Genomic DNA, 27,461 nt, shown 5'->3' on the forward strand with positions numbered 1-27,461 from the left:
TGTTTTCCAGCTGCAAGAGGAAAACTGCCAGTAGCCTGTGGCTCCTGCCTTTAAATATAAACATTACATTTACATAATTATAGGGACTGAATATAGATATGTCTGGACATGGGGGCACATCACTACAGTAAAGAAGAACCCTACTTCCAAAAGAAAACACTGTATGAGACAATAATGGGAAGTTTGGTTAAGGAGAGAGGTGATAGAGGGGGTGACAAAATGAGAGGATTTAAAATTTTACTGAGTGATGTGCTTGATCCTAAAAAAAAAGGATTGATGGCTGAATTAATTTTCTACGTTCCCCATTTACATGAGTGGGGAGGAAGGGGGGGGTTTGTGGGTGGCACTAAGGGTTTCAGCAAAACCTCATTTTCACAGTAAGTTTTAATGAGCCCATTTTAAAACGTGGATATGAGTTACATTCACTCTGCAGAGCTAAATGCAGGAGATTGAAAGGTAAAGCAAACAATCAATCCAAATTTAAATGAAACGGACACATGTCAAAGTGTGTTCATACATCTGTTCGGTAATTATGAGCAAACCCAGGCACGACTAACTGTAACATAGTGATATATAAAACGTTTTTAAAAATGCCATTTTTTTCCATCATAGCTAGCTACTGAGCTTTTGATTGACTGTGATCCTGCCTGTGAGCAAACCACTGATACATTCATAGTCAAAATGACACAAAAATGCAGATCTAGCAAAGCATTGTCCCAGTACGATCTCTTAATAAGGGACACCTTTGTCAGTGCATTTGGGTCTCGAGTGTATTTCCTCACAATACAGTGGCAGCGCCTTGAGAAGAAACGACTTTTCACTGTGTTGTGTGTCTAATTATTCCATTTAGCTTTGTGTGTGAAAACAGGCAGTCTGAGCCCAAGGGACATCTTAATAGCTTGGAACAAACAGTACCATCATTCGCTTATCGTGTTCACCATCTCTTTTTATGAAAAATAAGGAAATAAATATCAGCTATTTATAGCACAATCAGTCATGTGAAAAATCAAACGTTCTCATTTCACTTTTTTTGTCTTACTATAATAATAACAACTTTTACTAGCAAGTGTTGAGGACGTGAACCGTGACTTACAGGTCAAAAACTGTGCACTCACTGTATTTATGACTATAGAAAGAACGGCAGCTCCTAAGAGCACGGAGACTTGCCTTACACATTGCTTTGCTTATGCAAATGTTGTTAAAGGAATTTCTTAAAGGAATGTACTGCTCCCCACTGGTAACATTTTGTTTTGTTCCTTACAACTTGCATCTACAGCAAAAGATTATTCATTCTAATTACATAAATTTATTTATTTTCATTAACAATATGCTAAAGTGCAAATTTGCTTTCTTTTCCAGAAGTCTAAAACAAGTTTAATAATTTTAGATTTGTCTCCCTAACTGTGTGTTATTTCTCTGTGAATCGTCGGCAAGCTTTCTCTGCTTTGTTAGTATGCATTAAGAAGGACAGCGTCAGATACCCTAAAGGATTATTTTTGTAACACCTCTCTATACAAAGTCAAAGTTAAATTGGCTCTGTGCCACAGGAAGCAGAAACCTCACATAGGAAGATAGAAGGCAAGATCCTTTTTAGAACCGTAAGACATGAAAGGTAGTTTTACTTTATTCAAATGAAAGTAGGTTGTAAGAAACTTTCCACAGTATGCTTAGACAGACAAGTTTTAATTTACACTTCAGCATAATGCACTTTGTTTTCGATCACAATGCTCTACACTACGGCTGCAGCCCACCCCAGTGCTAAGCCTTTCCACACCGTCCTCCCCAGCCTCAATTACTTCACTGTATCTGTCCAAATAACTATATTTCATCAACGTACAAAGGTATTTTTGTGGGCTTTGCAAGGCATGTAAATGCCCTGGTGTCCAAAGCAAACACCTAATATCGGGCACCAAACCAATTTGTGTGCACACGCTCACACAACAAAAGGGCCGATCTTGTAATGGAGTAATCAAACTTTCAGCGTTCAGTTTGGATATGAATTCTTTCACTCCCCAAATCTGCATTATCTGGGCTTCCGTTCCGGGAGAAGCTCAGCTCTCCGGGGACCACAAAGCAAGAACAGGGAGAGCCTTGATAATAGACTAAACTTTGTTACTCAAAAACCGCAAACCTGGAGATAATGGCTTTTTTCCCCACCTCCCTTAGGGGTTAAGTGCTGTAATGTCAACTTGGACAAAGCATGTAAAAGTTTTATATGGAATTCCTCAAAGTGGAAGACAGCAAATTGAGTCAGAATAAATGAAAAGAAGATCAAAGGGGTTGCGTATGTTGACTGTAGATGTCAATCACAGCGGTATCATAAACCATACAAACTGCAGCACACAGGAATTAACCCTTTGAAGAGTAGGTTTTTTGGAAAGTTTTTTCAATGTTAAGTCAGTGTTACAGAACTCTACTGCTTTCAATTACCAGTAGTGATGGTTACATCAGCATTAGAATGTTCATGACATATTTGTGATCTTACACATTAAAGGGTTAATACTCACATTTCAGACCTATACCATCTTCTCCTCGTCCCAATGCCAGTCAGCATAATTTAATAACATTTAATCTTCCCTCTCAAAGACAAAATTATGTGCATAATGTGTATGTCAAATAATAATACTGGGGAGAGAATCTATTTGACCTGAAATATGTTAGAAACATGGCTATGATATAATGGTATTTCTGATTTTTTCATTCTTTTTTCAAGTGCAGATGTGTTGGGTATAATATTACGTTCTACCCCAAAACAAACACACAATAAAAATCCTTGGGAATTTCAGATAACTTCAGAGCAAACTGCCCAGCAAATTCTGCATACAAATTAAAATCATTCCGTCTTTACAGACATCGGACTTGGCCTGATCAGACCCAAGAGCCTGATATGAAGTCAACATGTACCTACACCTAGGCACAAGAGGTCATGCATCTTTTTGTCTGGTGCAGACGGAATCCCATGGAATGAGCATGCCATCTACTGGATTGATCCTGGAACAGAACAACACAGGCTTTCAAAAAGAGCCTTTCAAATCTGGTTCAATAAACTGGCACACAGAAAATTTGATCTTTCCACCCAACAGGCTCAGAAAGAGAGGTCCATCTGGATGAATATATCCAGCTTTCTTATTTTGACAGTACTTTTGGAAAACAGCCATTCATCATCAGTACCACAGTATCCCAGGAGTAGTATTAATCAGCATAACGGTCCACTCCCTCGCACAGCCGATTAAATACACAAAGCCCAGTTCACCCAGTTGAGCGTTCTTCAGGACCAGATATCTTGCATATTACGCATGGCATATTGGTTATAAATGATGTTTTTTCACTAGTGCTTTTGTGACCAGTTTTGGAACAAAAAAGCATGTGCCGCCTCCCCGGGCGCAAAGTTGTTTTTTTTTTTTCGCGAGAGGCCACAAGCTTGTGCAGATGATACCGTTACCTTAGACAGTGACAGATACGACCTCCTCTCCTGGATCACTGTGTACACACGTGTAGAGAGCACGTCACTCCACTCCGCCCGACAGGTTGCTTAAAGGGAACAGCCTGAAGCCCCTGTGGAGTTTCGTGTTTAGACGAGATATCCTATCCTTACCAGGAATTTGGAAAAGGGCGCAGCGGAATGAGCCGCTGGATGAAAACACTGCGGAGTCAGTGCGCGGTACGGCGACACCCGCGCGGCTGGAAAGATAACCCGTGTTTTGAAACACTGAAAGTATCTGTTCGTTTATTTGTTCGCTTGGCAATGGCGGCAAAGTTCAGACACCTTATTCCCTTTAATAAGAAGACTGTGGGAAAATGTGCACACATTGAAAAATTGACATTAAAGGCCCAATTTGTGAGATCAACATAGCTGCACGTCTCTCTGACCCATATTCTCCCTTCACCAACGATGGCCATTTCATTTCTGCACTAATATTAACATAAGGTAAATATAAACTTACCTAGGAATTTCCTGTTATTTCAGACGGGGACAATTAACATTCTGAACGCGGGATTGCTCTGGTTTCATGCAGCACGTTAAGAGATGAGGTCTGTTGACTCAAAATTATTATTTTTTCACTTGCAGCTGCATCCTTGAAATATAGACTGCTGCTATCCACAGCACATTTCCTGGTCTGGTCTGGTCTGGTCTTTTGGCTGGTGTCGCGCATGGGTGGTGATCAATGCGCGTCTTGTTTGAGGCAAGACCGTGCTTACAAGTTTGTGGGCAGCTGGACTCTAAATGAAGGGTCAATGTGAACTTCTACTCACCTCAGTGTGAACAGTATCTTCATTTAATGAATCATTTTTGTCGCTTTGCTTTTGCCTTTTTTGCTGACCAATGCGAAATGATTACTGTAACACATAATTTGAACTGTCATGATAATGGTCTCTTTCTGGATATAAAAAAAAATCTACTCTAGATACATGCATATTGTGCAATCTGCTACAGGAAACCAGTTAAATTAGCTCAGCAGTAACGGTCCACCCACTCACAGTATAATCACTTTACAAAGGCATGAAATATTGAAAACAACAGGCCAAAAAAACCTTTTATGATGACTTATCATACACTGTTCTTTATATCCACAAGCTCTGCAACACATCAGTACAACAGAACTAAGCAGTTCCAGAGCCAAACATGGATGCATGTCATTTTCTAGGCTGTGATACAACAGGATTTCAACCTCCAATTGCAGACTCGCCATTTCTAAGTGAAGGGACACCAAAAATCTAGAAGAGTTCCACAGTAACAAACTAGACAGATGAGAAAACCCAAAATGTCACCTTGCTTTTATTATATTAAACAATAACCATGTACAGAGGATTAAAATTCTAAAGAAACCCAAGCTTTTAATTATTATAATCATTTGAAAAGTTAAGTTACACATCTGTTTTTATTTCCCACTTTTTATAAGGACAAATATAACACGTAAAATATACACAATCTGTATACACCTTATGCGTTGCGGTATGACACGTTTATTTGCTGTTTGTTCTGGACTAGAGGGGAGGCCTAAGGTGAGAGAGGGGAGAGGAATGCAGTAAGCTTCAGATTTCACCTGCAGTCGAACCCCCTGAACAAAGCTCAGAACAAAGTAACAAGGATAAACATTGTGCGTTTGGAAGAAATAAACCTCTCAACGTACGTCAACGTAAACAGTCAAAGAAATTAAAAAATGTATGGTGGTGGGAGGCTGGAGGGGGAGTTTAAAAGTGAAATTATAATTTAAAAAATGTAACTACGCTAAGTTCTGCAGCTATCCTTCAACGCATACACCTTAAAACAACTATTGCACAATGGAAGTACCAAAAACGAAAGAGGAAAAAGTCATATCTGCAGGAAACTCATAACAGTTTGTTATGGGGGGGGGGGTGTTGCAACAACCGAAACCCAAACTGCCTCTCCGTGTTCTGAAACCGGGAGAGGGGCAACACAGGGACATGACACAGTGCCACCTGAGCGTAGGGTCCCCCCTTTTCTGACCCAGGGGCCCTTCAGACTTTAAGGCAGGGTCAGACCAGGAGGGGCAGAAGCAGGGTTGCAGATATGAGGGGGCCACTAGGACACATTGGGGGGGGGGGGGGGGGGGGGGACTTCCAATGTATTTTGTCCTGGGCCTGTGAATCTATAGCTGCAGCTCTGGGTAGACGGCATTCACTGACTGAGAGCACAGAGGGGCTATGCCGGCGTTCGGTACTGTAGGCATCCTCTTGTGATTAAAACACCACAAGCAGATATTAACAACAGGCCACAGGCGAGGAGCAGACCACAGGTAAACGTAGCTATGTACAAATGCTGGGGGGGGGGGGGGGGAATGGTAGGAGTACCTGCACATGTCATTTATTATCTTTTAGTTTTGACAGCAATCGGAAAAACCCAGTTATGTAACCAAAAACAGCGGGAAGAGATTGTGGGCCACCATTACACCAAAGCAGCACACCGAAATTATGCTGTGCTATTCATACATCAGAGAAAAAATAGACCCCCCCCCCCTTCTGAAACTCAGGTGTTAAAACATTTTTTTATTTTTTTTAATCTACAATTTCACTAGATCACACATGGCTCAGGAAAGCTGCAATATTTCTCTTTTCTTATTTGAACAGCATGTAAAATGCATGGGTGGGTACACAATGGTCAGATATATATTTTTAGGGTCAACATACTACCTGGCCACAATCAGAAAAGGTATAGCGGGAAAAAACCATGACACATAACACTGGGGCAAACATCTAAATTTCACTCTTCAATGTTTTAAAGGAAATCACCTTTGCAAATTTCTACCTTCCATCAAAATTAAAAGTTTCAACCCAGGTTAAATGGCAACACGAATGGAAACCACAGCCCTCGATGTGCGAAGCAGTACCATTCGCTACAACTTTGAGTGACGCACAAATCGAGCTGGCCAATGAAATGGGATCTGGGTGCACGCGGTTATTTGACAAAAGGAAAAAAAAAAAAAAACCCTTCAATAAATCTGCAAACAGTTTCAAACGATAACGGTTTACAGGAAACACAGATCTACAGTGCAGTCGGTAAACGTTTAGAACTCAATATTCAAATGCAGCTACTCAATGTGATTATTAAGAGCAAAGTGTGTAACATCTGAGGGACGTACTCAAAATCATAAGAGTCCGCAGCTTGTGCTTGTCGTAAGTATGTTAGCCTGTCAGACTGGGACCACCAACTTGACATGGAAAATATATATATAAAAATGTAAACTTTCTCCTCTGTATTAAAAAAATGATACTTTCTAAAAAGAATATACGATTTTCAAGCTAAAATAAAGGAAAAACAGTGTTTAGCTTTAAAACGTTAAAACGCTCGAAAAATCGTCTGTTCGCCCAGGTCCGTTTCCTTTTGTTCGTTAAACATACCGGAGTACCTCGAATCTGTGTGGGAAACCACATGCTACTCTGCGTGTCACACACAACCTTCCAGAACCCTCCAGAAACGGTTCATCTGCACGACGATGGCTCTGAACAAGCGTACAAAGATTTTTCTTTTTCTCCTTCAGCCCCTCGGCATGCCCGAAAAAGCATTCTCTACCTCACCTACTGCCTGTAGACACATCCTCCGCTGGTTTCTGACACACAAATTCATTAAATAATACATCAGTCAGCCCCTATAGTACAGTTTATACAGTGCATGTACAGTTAATAACTTCATTGACAAACCACAGATTCCTCTCTCTCTCCTATACATGAAATAAAATAAAATGGGGGGGGGGGGGGCACAGGGGAGTGCGGCTTCGTTTGAAAATGGATACATATGAACAGTCCCGCGACGGCGGTGGCGGGGGGGGGGGAGCGGTCACGCGTTGGACATCTCGGCCTTGCTGAGGGCGATGGCCAGCTCCAGGTCCTCCTGCTCCTGCTGCCGGAGCCTCTTGAGCCGGTCCCTCTCCGCCCTCTCGCTCTCCCGCTTGGCCCACTCTAGCTGCTGTGCCTCATTTCCAAACTGGGGGAGAGAGACCCACGCTTTACGGAGGCCGCCGCGGGCGAATGCACAGAACCCCCCACCCCGTCCACACCCCCCTGCCAGAGCACGCTGACCCCGCCCCCTGCCAGGCTGAGCACTGTGCCACTGTCCTACACAGTACCCACAGCACCTGCTGGCACAACCGTAAAGTTAAAGGTGGCGTTAGGGCTAATGATGCTCCAGCTGCTTTCAATAAGTGCAATGCATCCTTTCTTTTTTGCTACCACCTGAACCACAGCATTACGAAGAATTCTAAGAGCATTTGTAATGTGCTTAGGTGGACTCCAGGAAGAGTAGCTACTGTTCTAACAGCAGCTAATGGAGATCTAAATAAACTACATCTACGGCACATATTCACATTGTTATTATGGCGTTTATATTCGGCAGGCATCTCACAAGTACAAAGTGCCACCTTGGACCTAGCGTTAAATCCTGTCTGGTACAGACGGCAAAAATGGCTTGAGGAAGCCCAAAGTTTAAATGAATTATTTCCCGTGTGAATGTTAAAGAGAATGCAGAAGAGATTTTACACTTTCATAAGGAATGACACTACACATCCTACTTTAAACAAGGACAAAGGACATTTATGAGGACTGTAAAAACAAATCCAAATTATCTTTCTTGTTTACATAAAACCAAACACCAAAAAAAACCCAAAGAAAGGGGCAAAATAAAATCAATAAATTACTTTCAATCAGCTGTATATAATATAGAAACTCTTGATATTAAACATGTACAGCTAAATTGACTTTGCTTCTGATTAAAATATTTGACAGAAATTGAAAACAAATTAGGAGAAAGAGGAACTTGTTAGACGCTCTTAAGTGAGAGTTAAATTAGTAGGTATTGACACACGTGCATACAAAAAAAAACAAGGACCCCATTTGCAGCTCATAATTTCATGAGCATAGATCAGACATAGATTTTATGAGCACACATACAAGAGATCAGACCTCATTGAGTAGAACGTTTCATCTGACAGAAACACCAACAAAAATCATTTGCATCATTTTGCTTACATTTTCTAAAAATTGTCCCACAAATAATGACAAATCAACCCTGAAGACATTCAATATTAAGAGCAATTTATTTAATGGTGAAGCCGTTACACTTGGTGCAACCATATCAGAACTATGTACCAAAGTTAGTTAGTTTTAGCAAGGATAAACATGCTACAGTGCCCAAAACATGGCGTGAGCATTTTATTTAAAAAAACATTCATAAACAGGGGACCTGTCTGATGTATCCCAGCAGACAGTTAAAATAAAGCTTTGGTCTGAAAGTTGGGGAACAATGTGTACTGAGTGGCCAAGAAAGTACATAGGACCTCCATGTTTGCACACAAAGGCAGGATTTAATTTGACTTTAACATTAAACAATCTTACCTTAATGTGTGCTGTTCCTGTGAGAAAAACAAATTATAATCCAAAACAAAAAAAAAGGAAATAAAAAGTACTATCGCCAGAACCCCCACAAATCAGCTATGTAACACTGGAGAACATCAAGGATAATATAAATACACCACACGCAGGAATGAACAAATGGCCAAAGCAGGGTGACTTTTTGTCACAAATGAAACGGAAAACAGAACGGGCAAAATCACAGTGATGAAAGGATATGGTAACATGCATGAATGGAAATGAATGGAAAATGTTGCCACATGGAGAAGTGGAGACAAGGTGTCCACACGTCTCTAGGGGGACACCACACATAGAGGGCACAGACACGTCCACCGTGCATGCAGGACAGATCCACCCGCACTAAATGGGAGGGATTTGCTTAACCGTTCTGGAGTACGCGGGAGTGAGCTTCCGGGAGGTTCTGGAACGTTCTTCACTGTCACAAGCAGACCTGGCGCTCAGTGTCGGCGCACGTAAAGACTGAGACGATGCCAGGACGCGGTCACGTACGAGTTCTATAAATGACGGTGTGTTTATTCTCTTCTCCACCCAATCCAAAGTTTGAGGAAAAGGAGGGTTTTGGTGACCACCATTTTCCACACACTCATCAACACTTCTTGATATCCCTTTCAGTTAAGCGACAAATCAAAAATATTTTTTTAAATTTGTAAATAATTCCAAACATTAGTACATATTAACTCAATTCTAGTGTTAAAGGAGAGCTCTGATAAAAAACAAAAATAAACCCAACGGGCTGCATACATGCACTAGCAATTAGCATTTATCTAAACCATGCCCACATCCACCCAACACCCCTCCAAGTGTGAACAAAAAAAAAGGTTAATAAAACCTAGCAGAGTGATGAAGACAGGGCTTAGTTCTGGACTTGGACAGGAGTCCACAACAGTGTGGGATACAAAGCTTAAAACAAAAAAATAAAACAGAGCTTTCCTTTACTCAAATTGTCTTCAAGGGTAAAACTAAAACAAGCACTAATTTTTTTAAAGTTTTCAGTACATTACTGTACATTTTAAACCAAAAGAAACTGAACCACCTCAGTAAAGTCTTCTATCTTTTTTTGACCAAATTGACAGTCGGTGGAACCTTCCGTCCTTCCTGACCAGCGTTAAAGCCAGAGTTCAGTAACAGTAAAGCAAGACCCGTGCCCCGCACACCATCCCCAACACCACAGGAGCAAGACAGAGGAAACGGAGGGGGGCGGCCGTACGGGACACGACAGGAGGAGCGGGGGAGGGGGTGTTTGAAGGGCTGTGCTTTTTAATGACACCGGAACGCACACCAATGACATGCTCTGTAAACCCAGGACTGAGAGCTGAGTAGTGATACTGCTGCTACCAATGTAAACAAGTCGCCAGGCCGTCGGCTTTGAGCTCTCTCTCCAAACCCACAGAGATAGCAGTCCCGCCCCCTCCGCCACCCAGCCCCAACTCAATCCTTCCGGTAATCTAAACGCAATTTAGCCTGCATCCAGCAGGTGTGGCCCAAACCAGCTCTTCAGAGACAGTGCTGGTTGGGGGGGGGCAGGCTGAGAGAGGAGGGAATTTAGCGCTCCCTTTGTACAAACATGCCAGAGGATTTCCACCCAGGTTCAGTGCCTCTGAAGACAGGTGCTGCTACCTATGCAGCTAGGGACGATACTTAAAATCATCGCTTGGCGAGGGACTAAGGGGAAACCCTTTTTTTGAGTTTCCCTTTCCCACAGTCGCGTTAGCTCTAAAAATGAAAAGACACAGTGACTCAGCTGAACTGACACTAACAGTTTGAGAGAGTCAGACCAGGTCCTCAGTGCTAATCTGAGAACCTGAGAAATGTGACAGAAAATGAGCGGGTAGACGCTGCCCGTGTGGTTTGGAGATGAGGCCCATAGGAGCAGCCAGGCTTGTTTGACACTGTCCCGTAAGCACCCACTAATTGCTGGAAAATGCTTCAGCGATTGCCCAAATCCCATTCTCGCACCGTCAATGGAGCAAAATGACCTTAATTTAGCTTAACTTCCATTAACAAAAATTAATACCAGATTGAGCCAAACCTGCTTTAGGATCTAGTTAAACATTACAGCTTAGAGCGAAACATAGGGGGATAAAGACTATTGCTTTTTTATTTCCACAACTGCAAATGTATCTTAAACACACCAATTACAGCCAGGCTATTGAATTCTAGCACTGGATGTTGGACTGAGCCTTTCAAAATGCAGTCACATCTGAAAGGAATCACAGAAAGTCATTCTGCAGTGTTCTCGTAATAAACTGCACTTCCATTGTTCTTATGAGCACTTATGTCGCCCTTTAAGAAGATCCGGTTTAAAATGTCGACAGGTAATGGACCTGGCAACGACACACTCTGGGAACTCGGTCTGAAAGCGACATTTTGACCAGCTGTTAGCTCATAACGGTCCCCTCCTGTACTGAACAGGCTACTATTCATCAGACCACAAGCAGCTACCTGACAGGCAGCAAGAAAAAGTATGTGGCTGAACTTCCCAACAATGGTCCGCCCAGGCTGATGTTTGGCTACATTTTTGTATTATTTTTTCAGTGTGCTCAATGTGTCGAGAGGAATCATGGGTAATTCATTAACAGCAATGTCTGGAGCATGGGAGTGGCCAGAATGAGGCGCAGCAAAGAGGTACAGAAGCCGGTGGTGCGATCTGCCGTCCGTCTCTCAGTAAAAAAAGTCACGATTAACTGTAAGCAGAAAGCAAAAAAGGGGTGGACTGGACAGAGAGAGTATCACTGAACTCAACTTACAGAGCTGAAGTCTGCAAAACCCAAGGAAGAGTCTTTAGAGGCTTTACTTGAGGAGGAAGGGGCGAAGGGGTCTTTGCCGCTGAAGGGGTCCCCGAATCCCTTTTTGCTCTGGAAGGGGTCACCGGTGTCTGTGCCGAACGGCTGGAAAGGATCGCTGGGCTTGGCCGAGTCGCCCAGCCCAGCCAGGTTCACTGGAGTGCTCTTACCTACAAAATCCACAAATACACTCAATTATTTCCCTTTCAAAGAAAAGCTAATGGAATAAACCAGCTTCCACACGATAGAGGAAAGGTTTAAAAATCTATTTTCACAAAGCAATGATAGGCAATTTAAATACTTAACATATATAAGCCAGAGTTTTTCTGGCTATCGGTTTAGTTTGTTACATTTTTTCTGCATATGTCTATCTAGTCAAATTTTATTTGTTTATTTTATCATCTTTTCCTCAGGCCGTAACCTCTGGCTAAAGACAGAGCCGTGTCATGACCGGCATTGTCAGAGTGGCTTGCGGTGGTTTCAAAGTCACAGCGAGCACTTGCAACTCCCATGAGGCACCAAAACCAGAAATGCAACAAATCAACCAGCAAACCAACTCTTGCTGAAACTGCTCCGCCCTAATCAAACCGCCTGGTGCACAAGACAAAGATAGGCTAAAACGGAATAATAAACAAACAACAAACACCACATTCAAGGAAGCCACGTCTGGCTTACCAGCAACAGTAAGGTGTGGGGAACATTTTAAAACATTAGATGTTTGTAACGTTCACATCAGGGGACTGATATTACATTCTAACTGCAGCCTTTGAAAACTTGCTTTAATAACGAGAGGCCCCAAGTGTTTCATGGTTAAATGATGGTTTTGTTGTTATTATAAGCAGGTCAAGGGTTCATCTGAGTGATCTTTCCCACAGTGAAGTGTTTTCAGCCCATGAGTGGAGATTGCACCGCACAGAGAAAATAAAAAAAATAAGTTTCCTAGGTATCTTAAAATATAGTGATGTTTATGTTCTAAAGAAAAAAAATTAAAGAGACTTCAAGGAGATGGCACTAGGTATCCGTGGGAAAGTCACACCGATAGCCTATCGTTGATAAGGTGCTAACCGCACTGCTAGCATGGCTGTCATTTATACACGCTCTTACCAGATTAGCGTTTCACAGCCCAGCGGCTCAGGCAGAGGCAATCAGTTTCTCTCTTTCGGGTAAACAGTGCGGGCCACCGCAACCATGGGCTCCACCCAAGCCCAAAATATCTACATAAAGCACATCCTCTATCTAGCATGCGCAAGCAGGAGGAAAGAGCTGATGAGAAGCCTAGATTATCGGCCAAACGCATCTACCCCATTTAAATAACCTCCATCGCGCAGGGAAAACAAAGCCCTCGCCGTTAGATTATTTAGGGGCACAATGGGCACGCTTTATTCTTTCCTGCCTGCATTAAGGAACGCAGAGGGAATACTTGAGCCCGGTGCTGCCAATGTTCCGTGCTGGCAGGTGGTTCGAGTTTCCATGACTCAAACAGCGCTGCTCGCTTGTGTGCGCTAACTGGGGAAGCGGCGCAGAATGGCCAGCGGTGCCGCGAGGTCGCAGCGAGCGGCCTGCCCGCGTCAGCGTGGCGCTGCGCGGCTGACCAACCGCCCCACGGGCGTGCATGTGCCCCACGCCCGCGCGCAGCTCTGCCTCTTCTCCGAAAAAAACCTGCCTTCCTGTTTTTCTGCGCTCGCTCCTCCGGCACCCAGGGTTAAAAGTTTAGAAAAGAAAAGCAGTGGCTGACAAACCAAGGTGGCCAGGGCAACGCCGGGGTGAAGAGAGCGAACAGAGAGTCAAGAGAAGTGCAGAGAGAAACCGCGCTGCGTGCCACAGGAAGTGGGGAGGGGCGGGGGGGGGGGGGGGGGGCACCAGCATCCCCGGGAGGAGAAGAGAAGCGCGGAGCATCTCTGCCTTCCCGCTGCCCTCAATTCAGCACGCGCGCGGCTTCCTGCCCCGGGTCCCCAGCGCTGACCGTCATCAGGGAAACCGCCACCGCTGCGCTCCCCGCTGACAGAGCGCAGAGGCCCCTGCAGGCACAGCTCTGCTCAGGGTCCCTATGTGGCTTTCACCTCCCTCTCACTTTGAAGAGCAGGTTTTTTTTCTCTCCAAAATTCTAAGTCACTGTTCTAGAACTCCACAGCTTTCAATCACCAGTAGTGATTGTTACACCAGCATTAGAAGGTTCAGTTAAGAACATTCCTATCTCCTTTTTGTGATCAAGGGCTATGGTACTGAAGTGTGCTTTCGTTTAATTCGCATTAGTCTGCTTTAAATTAATCATGCCAGGTTTTAAGATCCATATAATGTGAAAAACGAAACCATCTCAAAGAACTGCAGGCTGCAACTCCGTTACACTTTAGCAAAGTGCTCTCATGCAGCCACAACGCAGCTCTAACTCAAAAACACCTTCCCCACCCGCAAACAAGTTGAACTTTGAGCCATTTCCGTATTAAACGTATTAAAATGGTAAGAGCTCTAGAGCTGTCCAACTGAAACAACTGTACTGTGTACTCAAGTCAGAAAGTGCACTGAAGGCTCAGCACTAACCGAAAATCCAGTACACTGTGTGAGTGTGGCAGATATGCTGACCGTGCCAAAGTTCTCACAGTGAAATCGCACTATTCTGAAGCAAATGATGCAACCTTATCTACAACCATGCATCTTTCCTGTTGACAGCTTTCAAAGAAGGCCAGAGAGCAGCAACAATGTGCCTCCACGCCCTTTTACTGGCAGCAGGGCAAGAAAAGGAGGGTTAAGCAGCTGCTGCCGCGCACTGCGTGCGCCGCCGGCATCTGCCGTGCACTGCGTGCGCATACAGGCCCTCAGGCAAGGTGCTGCTTCACACCGGCGCCCGTGCACGGAAGCCGCGTGAAGACACTGCCGTGCCGCCATGTTAGAACCCAGCGGCTCACTCCCAGCTCACAGCAGGGCCGAGGAGCTGGACTTACTCTGCCGCCCTCGCCGTTTCGCTACAAACACAATACAAATGTGACACAGTTTACACAGAGCCATACTACTAGAGTGCAAATACTACTTCAGTGTACGCTGCAATTTACAGGGATGAGAAAATGCGGCCAGAGCACCGCATGAAAATGACAATGTCTGGCGAAGAATCTACTATGATTAGTCAGACATGGTTTTTCAGAAATCATGTGCTGTAATTAAGGAACAATATGCATACTGACATACACACAAAAACAAGGTCCTCAAAAATATGTTGAAAGCAAAGCATGTGTATTTGAGTTTGAGCACACAGTAAAGAGATCGGAAATATGCCTACTCGCCATCACACAAAATATCTTTTTCAAAACACAGACGCATACACACACACACGCATGCACGCGCGCGCGCACGCACACACACACACACACACACACACAAAACTAGCTGATGTACAGAAACTCTAATGGCGTATTTGGGCGATGGACGCAAATGGCACCTCCTGGGAAGGGCGCTTGGGAGGCGAGGCGGGGTTCTCACGGGACGGCGCTTACCGCTGGGAGGTTTGGGTCGGGGCGGGACGCTCTTCTTGGGCGGCAGGGCCGGCGTGTCCTGCTTTCGGTTGAAGGGGTCCTCGGGAAAGCCCTGTTCACACAAGAGGCGGCACGGACAGACCACATGAGAGGGACGGAACCGCCACGGTGTCGTCGTCGCCGCGGCGACTTTCACACCGCCGCTCGAACTCGGGCGGGGCTCTGGGGTCGAGGGTTACCACCAGTACCGCAGGCAAGATGAAAGGTGAAAAATCCTCAGTGCTGAGATGGGAACCTCCACACAACCAAAGTGTGAGAAAAAGTGCCCTCACCCTGGTACATGCAAAACACATTTCAAAAAGCCTACGAACCCATAAACTGACTGGTACGTAAGGTTCCCAAGCCTTTCATTCGTCTGTAGGAATCCAGCACTGTCCACACTGAGGAGGGAGAGCTTGCTTTTAACAAGTCAGCAAGTTATCATGGCCCAGAATTAGGCTTTTCTAAGTGTCTCTCGAACCGCTGCTGCCCCACCCGCACCTCCTCTGTACGACACTACACTATAGGCTACACAGTACTACAGGAGAGCTACTGCCAAAAGGAATGCTAATGACAGGATACACATTTCTAACTGACAAAACTGGTAGCCTGTATCCAACTGGTGTATTTTGGGTAAGAACTAAAGCAGCCGTAACCCGAGAAACCAACACAAGCACCTCAGGAGTACCCAAAGGGAAATCCTTTGAATAATACAAAAGCGCAATAGTGAAATGGGTGTGGCTTCCTTGCTAAGTAGGGCCCCTATTGTGTAGCGTGCACTTCGCTCAGTGCTCATTTACACAGCTGGGTCTGGAACAACTTTCTTGTCTGAGATGACAAAAGTAGCACCCTGTGAAAGACATGAACCTGAAATCTCCTGATTATAAGTCGAGTTCCCCAAGTACCACGCTACACTGCTCTACCCGGAAGGGCTGAGCAGGTCAGCTGCATGGTGCCTCTTTCAGAGCATACGGGCACCTGGTTGCTGTAAAGCACTCCGGTGTGATGCGTTTTTTCCACAGGTGAAATGCCTCGTTTTGTTTTTACCTAGCGGGGTGGGGGTGGAATCTTACCTTTGACATTTGGCTGAAATCCGCAAATCCGCTGTTGCTGCCAAAGGAGCTGCTTCCGAAAGGGTCTAGTGTTCCGAAGAGATCTGCAAAACAGCCCAGCATGACATGGTCATGGAAACCAACCACGGCCTTGTTAAAACAACACGCCAACTCAATACCGAGCTGTTCTTGCCTTCCAAAGAATGGAGGTACTATGAGAAGCGTGTGGCCTGACTATCCCGTATCCCGGTTTCCATGACTTCACAGGCTCCCAGAAAGCACAGGGCTTTTGTGGTCTAACATAAAATGTTTGTGTGCAACTGATTAGCCAATTAAATGCTTGAAAGACCTTTAGCTTCAGAATCCCTCCACTGGAGAACTGCTCTTTGCAAAAATGTGTTCACACACACTAGCTTATGTGACATCACTTTGGGGGCGTGGGGAGATCAATGACCGTAACAAAGTATGATTGTGAAGAATGTAGCCATCAAGCAGTCCATTTATAAAGCCTTCTGCGTAGTGTGGCTCACACATTTACACTCAGCTGTCATTCAAGTAATAAAAAAGTTAGCCCAAGGCTCAACTCCTGAAGCTAACCTTCACAGCGAACCTACTGTTCAGGCAAGGACAGGGATTTCAGCATTGCATGGAGCGCTCTGTTTCTTACGTAGCGAAGCAATTTCCTGGAAAAAACGCAAGTATTCCAGCGTAATACTGGAGAATAAACACGCGATTGAGAATAGCTCCACTGACTAAAAGATTCCATTGCTCAGGGTGTATTTCAGGTACTGCATCCACGGGCGGCCATCTCTGAGTTCGCTTGGCCACAATGCAGTGCTTGTTTTCACTGTGCCTATTTATAGACGGCACGTAGTTACCTACGTAAGAAGCCATCTAAATATAGAATTTACAAACCTTATAAAAACATTAAGCCAAAACCAAAAAAGTTCTGTTCTAGTTTCTCAAAAAATAATAATTTCACCCATTTAAAAAATAAAAAACTAGTCATTAAAAATAGTCATTTTCCGAGATGCATGCAACTCCTGAAGGTCTTGAGGAATTTACTTTTTAATGTACTTTATTAAAAAAATTTTTTTGTGTTTTGTGTTCCACAGAAATTTCTTTAATAATGGTTTCAAGAACAAAATTTTATTTTAATGTACGTCAACTCATTTTAATTTAAAGAATCATTGTGTTTTATACAGAAATTCCTTTGATGTGGTTTTTGTAACAAAATGATATTCAAATCGAACCCTGTGAACACACACAGACATACACACACACACCCACAGTGCATTCACTTCTGTTCAGAGAAGGGACAGGGACTTCTCACTTTCTCACGCTGACATGTGAAAGTTCCTGAGAGGCAGCTGAGAGCAGAGCTCACACACATGGGAACCCTCCTCACAGCTTCTCACAGCTTCTCACCATCTCTGCTTCTCACACCTCCTCGACCCGCGCCACGGAAACACCGGGCCCTGGAGGAGTGACCGTAAAAACAGTCCGCGTCCGCACCGCGGGGGAGGGGCCGGGCTAAGCCACGCCTCCCCACGAGGGCACCGGGTTGAGAGCCAGCTTCAGCAGGGCAATAACTAGGGCTGCATATCCAATCACGGTTTTTAAAGCGTAATAAGAATACCCGCCCCCATGGGGCACACAGGTGATCTTTGTCTTTTTTTCTCTTTAATCGTACCTGATGCGGTAGTAACAGGGTTCATACACTTTTTCACCAATGATTTTCAATGACTTTTCCATGAATTCTCCACAACCTTTAACTGAATTTCCATGACTAAAACAAATGACTTTATCTCAGCAGGACGATTTAAAATTATTTATTGTAACAGCTCCAACTACCCTGTACCCTCCAACAGACCCTGAATGGTCTTGATATCTGGGTAGAGGAGCACAAAATGAAACTCAACCCAAAGAAATGTCACCCACATGAGGCATCCACCCGCCCTGCCGACTCTCTCCATTGACCAGAACATCCTGGAAGTCTGTGACACTGTCAAGGTTCTGGGGGTCACCATCCAGAGTAATTTGCGTTGGGACAGTCAGGTGGACCACATGCTGACCTCAGCGAACAGGAAGCTTTTTGCTCTGCGTCGCCTGAAGAAATTTGGTGTCCGAGACCCAGAACTGGTTTCCATCTACACAGGCTACGTACGCCCGGTGCTGGAGTATGCCCCGTCTGGCACAGTTCCCTGACTACAGACCAGGCTAAAAGGCTGGAAAGCACGCAGAAACGGGCTTGTTAAATCATACTTGGCCAGAGGTACTCAGGGTACCCAGAGGCTCTCTGCACTCTCGGATTGTTCACTCTATCAGAGAGACGCACTCAACTGTGTCTTGGCTTTGCCAGAAAGCTGCTAAAGTCCAACTTCAGTGACTGGCTACCCCCCCCCCCCCCCCTCAGGGAGGAGCTCACAGGTCGTCAGACAAGGAATTCAAACCAACTGGCCATCCCAAGATGTCGAACTGAGAGATACAGGAGATCACCAATCCCCTATATGTGCAGACTCCTAAATGACAGCGGATTTTTAATTTAAATTTAGGATACGAGATTAGATCTCAGCTTAGATAATTGCTATATTTAAAAAATTTTGTCTACTTAGTATTGATGTTTTATTGTAACAGCAAAATAATTCAGTGTTTTTAATGACAACTGTCTTTATGAACCTGTAATAATGCTGAAAGGTCAATAAATAAATAAATAACACTAAGTAAAATTAGGTCTGCATCTGAAACATATGGTGCCTCTCAAAAACAAATAAACACCAGACAGACACACTTAGATAAATTCTCTCATATTTTAATTCGAATAGTTTAACATTTTTGTCAATGTCTCAAACAGGGCTCGAAATTGCGACCATTTTGGTCGCATATGCTCCCGAAATTTAATCTGTGCGATCTCGAAATATAATTGGGAGCATTTGTGCGAGTGCAAATAATTGTTCTGGTGCGACCTTTTTTTTCTTTTTCTTTTTATTTTTCCAGGCGAACGTCTCTTTCTCTGTACATTCGCTATTTAGTACACTCAGAATGTCCCTTGTGAGCTGACGGTGACCCTCCTAACCAATCGCGAGCTTGACATTCTTACCTTTAATGCTGATTTTAAATTGGTTAATATTAGCCTTCAATCACTCCCTTTCGCTGCACTCCACTGTCACGCGACACAGAGAGTTAACGCGTTAACTAATGTTACCTGAAGTTTATGTTCAATTTATTAGCGTTATCGAAAGCTGAAAAGTTGAAGCGGACGTTTTGTGTAGCGACCCGGTTGGAACAGCTAATTTCTCCGCTGCAGTTTACTGGCGGTTGATTTAATTAGCGGTATTAATGTGACGAGAAGCGCTTTGTCGTTTGAATGCATAACACGCAATTCCATGAAGAGTGAAGAGTCGACACATTTTATGCGTGACAGTTTAACTGTTACTTGTAAACCGTACTGTTATATTGTTGTTTTTTATTAATAAAAAATCTATTGCATATATTGTTGGTGCTCCTTACATTTCGGTGGGTGTTCCTAAGTTTTTGAAGTTGGGAGCACCAGTGCTAACAAGTAAAAAAGTTAATTTCGAGCCCTGATACATTACTGAAGCTGCACTTCCCTGGCATATTGTCGGCACAGTAGGGCCTACGTTTACTAACTGCTACATCAGCAGAGGCGTGCCTGTAAACAGACTGAGCCGGACCGAATTAACTTCTCACACCACCAAAATACCGCGAAGGTTACGTGCCAATTTACGTTTTATTACTATACATACTATTTTTATGATTGGATTAATTAGTAATTATATTTGATGCAACTTTAGCTATATTTCCATTACTTTTCAAAAAATATTATTTTCCATAACTTTTCCAGGGCCTGGAAATTGCATTTTAAATTTCAATGACTTTTCCAGGTTTTTCATGACCGTACGAACCCTGTAGTAAACAACCAAACAGCAGAGGCCCTGTGAAATGCTTCCGGGGAGAAAAAAAAAATCACTGATATCTGTTGGGTATTCATAAGACAGCAAATCAGCAGCAAGGCTGTACAGCTTCTATGTGATCATGTGACTTTCTTCAATCATATAGAAGCTGCAAGGTCTTAGCACCCAATAGATATCAGTAATGTTTCTTCACGGTAGCATTTTGCATGGCCTCTGACGTTTGGTCGTTCACTACCGCATCAGGGAAAAGGAAAGACAAAAGATCACCTGCACACCACATGGCGGCGGTTATTCTTATTACGCTTTTAAGAAAACTGCAATTTGATTTATTGCGCAGCCCTGGAAATAACATGAACGTAACGGGCCACCGAGCGTGTACACGGACCCCTGGCTGGGGGCGACGTGCGCAGCCTGAGCGTACCTGCGTGGCTCCTAGCCTTTAGCGTACCTGCGTGGCTCCTAGTCAGAGCGCATCAGCGCGACTCCTAGCCTTTAGCGTACCCGCGCGGCTCTTATCCATTAGCATACCCGCGTGGCTCCTAGCCTTGAGCATACCTGCGCGGCTCCTAGCCTTGAGCATACCTGCACGGCTCCTATCGTTTAGCGTACCTGCGCGGCTCCTAGCCTGAGCGTACCTGCGTGGCTCCTAGCCTGAGCGTACCTGCCCGGCTCCTAGCCTTGAGCATACCTGCACGGCTCCTATCGTTTAGCGTACCTGCGCGGCTCCTAGCCTGAGCGTACCTGCGTGGCTCCTATCCATTAGCATACCCGCGCGGCTCCTAGCCTGAGCGTACCTGCCCGGCTCCTAGCCTGAGCGTACCTGCCCGGCTCCTAGCCTTGAGCATACCTGCACGGCTCCTATCGTTTAGCGTACCTGGGCCTTTTGGCTTCGGGCTGGTGGAGGTGAAGGGTTCGCTGCCGCTAAAGTGGCTGGGCTGAAAGAGAGAGAAAGAGATGGGGTCACAAACGCAGGGCCAGAAGAGTGCGCCAGTCAGAGTGCACACTCAAACCCGAGAGGCTAGCGGGGCTCGCAGCGCTCCTGCGTCACCTTGGAGGGGAGCGTGGCGCTCTTATTGAAGAGGTCCGGGGATGTGAAGGGATCGGCCTTGCCCGTCTTTTTGAAGAAGTCTTCCGAGGACGACGTCCTGAACGGGTCACTCTCCTTGAAAGGGTCTCCACCAAAAGGGTCTGGGGAAGAGAGGGGAGTAAAATGTCTGGCAGAGGCGCCACCTCGTCCCACACAGGACCCCGTCAAGTGCCCCACCCACTTCAGCACCCAGCGAGGGCTTCTGTAAACTGTCAATCCATGATCGCACACTTTCGAGGACAGCCTCCACCTCAGCGCGATTCAGGGGGAAGCCCGATGCTCTTTTAATGCCTCAACATAAAATACCAGTAATTTCCGGAACATTCTCAGCTTCTACACGCCTGATGATACACACAGACTACAATGTGGCAGTCAATGAGGAGCTGGGGTTCAAAGTATCGCAGATATTTCCTTGGGCCATTAGACTTGACACGTTTTAATTTCTACAGGTACGATTCAAGCGCCTGCTTCTGAAACAGCTGCTGAGCTCTCACATGCGAAACAGCCACGGTTCACTGTTCAAAGTCCAGGAAACAGATAGTCACACAACACAGCTGAGAGCAGTCAAGCTCCTGGGCACAAGCTGCACTGAACCTCATCACTGAGATCGCGGGGCTCAGTGTGGCATGCGAATCGCACAGATCCAAACTGAAACAGCTGGGCTGACTATTTAAGCACTCACATTTAAATAATGATCGGTGCTAGCCACTCGCAGTTTAAACTTCCACTGCGTCTTAAACGGGGCTTTGAAAGTAACGGCTGGCTTCGAGTACCTGCGGTGGTAGGCGGCTGCTTCGTGAAAGGATCGTTCTGGAAAGGGTCACCTAGACAGGAAGAGGACAAGGGCGGGGGGGGAGGAGGAGGCGGGGGAGGAAAAGACATCAGTGAAAACAGATCTCCTGCAGACACTGCAGGTACCCAGCGCGTGCTCACCAAGAACAAGCACAATTCAGAGAAGTCACAAGGTCCTGACCCGTTTCAATGCAACGTACAGCAACAAGCATACATTCAGCAGTCCCCAGTGATGTGTGTGTGCGCGTGTGTGTGTGTGGAGCCAAATGTTCCTACTGCCATGGCTAGTGACAGGTGGGGAAGTTAAGGGTCGGGGCGTGAGAAAGTTGTGTGGGAGAAGCCACCAGCAGATCAGAACCTCCACAAAAGCACACGTACCCTAGAGTCAAATGTGGTTTTAACACCCACAGCACCGCCACGGCACACGTGCACACAGGTTTAGCGTACAAAACAGGTTCAGAAAAAGTGGGTCTGTCCTGGAAGAGTGATTGCGGGTGTATGGTCATGTGACATTCACAAGCTCACCGTGGATGATGAATGAGGAACTAAAACAAGCCCTCGCACCATCGCCCGACTCTGCAGTTTCCCCCTGAGTTACAGTTAGGTGCAGCAGCCGTGCACGCGCTGGCAACGTGGAAGAGTCTGTATGAGTGCCATTCATTCTGCATCCTCGCCTAGGGTTAACCTAGGAACGACGCAGCAGCGACTGCAGGCATAGACGTAATGAAGTTGAACGGTGTTAAACTGTGAACTTGAGCAGAGTTTGAGGGGGGGGGGGGCGCAGAGGCCTCTGCTGAGGTCGGCCATTAAGGGGAAGGATGCGTACCTTTGAAGGGGTCTGTCTTGAAGGGGTCTTCGGAGTGGAAGGGGTCAGTGTGCAGGTCCTGCGGGGTGCTGTTAAACACGGGCGTCTTCGCCTTGAAGGGGTCCTCCTGAGGGGGGGGGGGGGGCGGGTTTCCAGTAGTCAGTCTCGTCTGCGTCAGCAAGTACCTCATTAACTGCACCCAACTGCCTGTCTTTCACTTCTCATTGAGTCAGACGTGGGCTTTGACAGCCTGCGCCTTGATTTATTTTACTTTCCATAAATGCTTTCTCTTTAAAAAAAGAAATTCTGCTGATTTCAGTGCCCGCCAGCTCGAGCTGACGCGGAGGAATGCGAGCTCGGCCCGAAAGAGCGAACCCCCAGAAGGAAGCCCGCCATTCAGACCGGAGCAGCGCCAGCGCCGCGAGGCTAGCGTGCCGCGAGGCTTACGTTTCGTTTTAATAGCGCGCGCGGGGCAGCCCACATCCTCCATAACGCCATCTGCGCTCCTGCAGGCCGGGGTCCCAGCGGCACTCAGCTGTTCCTAATGAACCCCCGGTCCGCAGGAAAGCCCGCCTCGTGTCCCGTGAGGTGTTGGGTTTCCCCCCCCACCCCTCCCCACCCCCCCGTGCCACACGGCAGGCAACGGCTCTTTCTAAGAAAAACGCCGCGTGTTATGTTTTAATAACCGACGCCTCCTTTCGGCTCGGGGTCCGTCGCCTGACCCCGTTTTGCCGTGACACGGAGTTCTGTGAAGAATTAAGGAGCGTGACAGGGCCCCGCGAGACGGTCCCCCTCGCCCCGCTCAGGTACGGCAGCACGTGGAATAACACGGGGGCGGCCTGCTAAAATAACAGCACCCAAGCACATCTGAGCCCCACAGCTCAATTAGCCACGAGCCAAGTAGGGCACGACCGCAACCCAAGATCGAAATACCGAAACCTGCACGCGCTGCACTTCCAACCCTTTACACGTTTTCAGGGAAGTAAAAGTCGAGGTCTTTCATATGGTCACAATCTCCGTCTTCGTGATTCGCTCGTTGCTTAATCTGCATTTCTTGAAATCCCTTAGGCTACAAAGCAGAACAAAGCAGAACATTTCCAAACCCCTTGGTAAGCTCTGCTGCCTTCCTCCTTTCCTCTTAATTCAGAGTATTGGCCATTAAATCAACACTTCTAATTTGACTCCTTTTCGTTTGATTAATCTGAGGGTCTCCTCCAGGTGTTGGCCTTGAAATCAGCCTGTGTATTTCACTCTGCAATCTACCAGTAATAAATTTCACTCCATGACAACAAACAGAGGAATTCCCAAATGGCAGATGTCTTGCAGGGGTGCTATAAACACCTTCAGGCTTACAGGAGGATGGTATGTTCTTCAGCTTTCAGTTTGACTCAAACCTCTGTTCATTACATATGAGAAAGGAATTTGGGATGAATATTTATAGTCATATTTCAACATTTACCTGGCAGCTCTTATCCAGTGCGTCTTACAGATTACATTTTTTTAAATACGTTCATAGAGCTGGACTGAAGTAATTCAGGTGCAGCATTTTGCTGAAGGGAACAGAATCCACTATATTTGTACTTCAAGTCAAATTCCCTAACCATTATACAACACTGTCGCCCAAAATCCAGGGATTTCAGCAAGGGGTCCAGGGACCAAGTGGGTCCTGGAAGGTACTGAGGGGGTCCCTGGCCAGACTCGATATGCAATGGCTGTATATACATTTGGGAAAATATTTCAAAATATAAAACTTTTTTTTTCTTTAAATAAACCTTTTTAACTTATAAAGAGGGGTCCTCTGGATGCCTTTGAGCCGAGGTGGGGGGGGGGGGTCCATGTATCAGAAAAGGTTGAGAACCCCAGCCCTAAATATAAAATGGCATTGCACAAGCACAGACACTGAATGCCCTTATTGTGAGAACAGCAGGAAGCCTGCCGGAGCAGACAGCCACCCCTCACCATGGCGCCGAAGCCGCCGTTCTCCCGGTCGGGGAAGCCCTCGCTCATGTCGGCCAGGTTGGTCATGCTCCCGCCGTGGGTGCCGTTCAGCGTGCTGTTGTACTGCTCGATGCTCTTGCTCATCTCCTGCTGGTTGTCCTGGATCTGGGACAGCTTGCTGCGGGCCTGCAATGACAAGAGGGAGTAGCATTTCAGCGCTACCCAGCACACTCAGAGGGGGTAGCATTTCAGCGCTACCCAGCACACTCAGAGGGGGTAGCATTTCAGCGCTACCCAGCACACTCAGAGGGGGTAGCATTTCAGCGCTACCCAGCACACTCAGAGGGGGAAGCATTTTAGCGCTACCCAGCACACTCAGAGGGGGAAGCATTTCAGCGCTACCCAGCACACTCAGAGGGGGAAGCATTTTAGCACTTCCCAGCACACTCAGAGGGGGAAGCATTTTAGTGCTAGTACGGCGCCCGGCACTGAAGTACGGCTAGTACACCAAACGCGCATGTGCAACTCTCCTCAGAAAGGGAACACGAATCGACACACTGCCACTAAGCCATTAAATCAAATCACTTTACGTGCACTTTCATTCACTTAGCAAATGCTCTTACCCTGAGCAATTTACAACGTAGAGTACACAAGAGCATCCTCCTTATTTCTGAGTTAGAGGGCCAAAGCTGGTGAATAACAGTTAGGCCTGAAAGTTACCACAGCTGCCAGCGCCCTTAATAGGGCAGTCCTGATAATCCCCCCTGCTTCTGTTCTAATTCTTACCTGAGACTTTTAATGGTGTGTGGGCATGTGTGTGTGCGCATGTGTGAAGGTAAGTGGTCATGGGAATTTCAAATACCTTTATTTTTGAGCGCTCTGTATTTTTCCCGTTTTTCTCCACTGAAAAAGGGTCCTTGCTCTTAATGTTTGAACTGTGGCTGACCCACAGACACTTTAAAAAAAAAGATCTAAATTAAGCACGGTCTGCGAGGTTAAGGAATGACCCTTCTACAGTCGCCTCTACAAACAGACCCCTATATGCAGACAAAACCTGATCTCTGCAGGAGCTGCTGCACGTTACCAAACGCCATTTCAGTTTCCTGCAGTGTAGGTTTCATTGAGGCCGGTAATAACAACAGGTCTCCTCAGCAATGAAAAGAAACTAAAACAGAGGAGGAAAAAAAAACTAAAAGTTGTGAAAAGTGGTCACAAAAGTGTACGATGAGTAGAAACCAGCCAGCTCAGCAATGTGACAATGCAGCTCCTTTCCTGTGTCAAATAAGCTACGCTTCCAAAAAACACCGCCAACTGCACACGTACTTATCAGAAACAGGCTATGAAGCGTCCTCAGTTTATGTGGCCGTTGACGGTGACGGTGCATGTTACACGCGGAAATGACTGAGCTTACTGGTAACCAAAGCTCTTCAACGCAGGTTTAAAACATAAAATGGTCCATAATATTTGAACCATTCGGAAATCGTAAATGGAGGAAGCGTGTGATTGGGTGTGTATTTTAATACAGTTTAAATGCATTTAACATTCCCACATCTGTTTACTGGACAATGGACTTTCAAGCATGCATGTCTGTTTAAAATCTGAAAAAGGACATTTCAATCTTCTGTTAGCTCACTAGCTCATCAAAAAACGGTACCAGTGCTAGCTCGTTGAAATGTAGCCAATATCTCCAGATAGAGTCGATCGTTAAAGCAAACCTGCCAACATTAGCAAGGAGAAACTTGTCTACTATAGTGAAGAACAGGCACCATGTGCTACAATAGCACAGCTCAAAATACAATTTCTGTGCAATCAAATGTTGGCTTCGGACTTAGCCTGGGGTGCTCTTTTGGGCTGTAGAACCCCGCGCTTGCAGTCGTATTTTGCGTATTTCGCGATCGCTCACACGCTCATCCCCATCTACGATTAACCGTTACAAGTAAGGTTGAGCGGAAATACTTACATACTGACGGGAAATTTCAAGCCAAAAATACCCAGAATTACAGTAATCAAGGTCCATTCCTCCCTCCTAACTGCTCCTTCGTTTTAATGTTATAAATAAAATCGCCACTTTCCACATTAGCGACAAACCACGCCGTTCTTTATTAGTGAAAGCTGGGCTTTATTCAGTGAGGGTTTGTGATTGAGCCACACACCATCTAAGCCTCAGTTATTTATCTTGGCTTGTCCACCGCTCATGACTTCACTGCAGTGCCAGGGCTGGCCCTGAGCCCCCTTTCAACAAAAATGCGTAGCCGTTCTCACAAAACCCCTTTTGTGACGTGGACTGGACTGATGTTGCAACAAATTTCTGAAATCAAACGGTGAGAAAAGCGGAGGTAGCGAAGCGTGAGCGCTCATACAGAAACTGCCACACCCAGCAGTGAGAGACAAGGGCACACTATGCAGCGGAACGGCACGCGGGGACGCTGCGCTCGCCGCTTTGTATTCAAATGGAAAAACCCCCCAGACCACCTACTATCCACCGCTGTCATAACAATCAGAAAAAGACCTTGTGCTGACGCTACTGAAATCGCATCGGCAAAAAAACATTTTAACACGTACGCGAAAGGCGGTTGTAAAACTTTTAAGTTTGCAAATGTTACTGTAAGTTACCTTAATTCGAACCTATTTTTAATTTTATGTCTGTTTTAGTTCATTTCAAGGCGCAAAACAGTATTTT

At 45.6% G+C, this 27,461-nt stretch overlaps 1 protein-coding gene across 6 annotated transcripts in view; it reads right to left on the minus strand.

Moving 5' to 3' along the window:
* Positions 1–4,759: 4,759 nt before the first annotated feature.
* The window catches only part of eps15l1a (epidermal growth factor receptor pathway substrate 15-like 1a), a 43,952-nt gene continuing 21,250 nt past the window's right edge, over positions 4,760–27,461 (minus strand). For 4 of the 6 annotated variants that reach the window (XM_064331640.1, XM_064331641.1, XM_064331639.1 and 1 more), the window contains 9 exons: positions 24,803–24,967; positions 22,865–22,970; positions 22,020–22,070; positions 21,208–21,347; positions 21,034–21,094; positions 16,246–16,328; positions 15,155–15,245; positions 11,634–11,839; positions 4,760–7,444 (listed from right to left, as the gene is read on the minus strand). In XM_064331640.1, the coding sequence (XP_064187710.1) occupies positions 7,298–7,444; positions 11,634–11,839; positions 15,155–15,245; positions 16,246–16,328; positions 21,034–21,094; positions 21,208–21,347; positions 22,020–22,070; positions 22,865–22,970; positions 24,803–24,967 (1,050 nt within the window). In that variant the 3' untranslated portion in view covers positions 4,760–7,297. Of the gene's footprint in view, positions 7,445–11,633; positions 11,840–15,154; positions 15,246–15,504; positions 15,574–16,245; positions 16,329–21,033; positions 21,095–21,207; positions 21,348–22,019; positions 22,071–22,864; positions 22,971–24,802; positions 24,968–27,461 lie in introns of those variants that run through there. The other 2 variants (XM_064331642.1, XR_010329498.1) reach the window with 2 other exon arrangements.

Source organism: Anguilla rostrata, chromosome 4 (assembly GCF_018555375.3).
Source record: "Anguilla rostrata isolate EN2019 chromosome 4, ASM1855537v3, whole genome shotgun sequence".
NCBI lineage: Eukaryota > Metazoa > Chordata > Actinopteri > Anguilliformes > Anguillidae > Anguilla > Anguilla rostrata.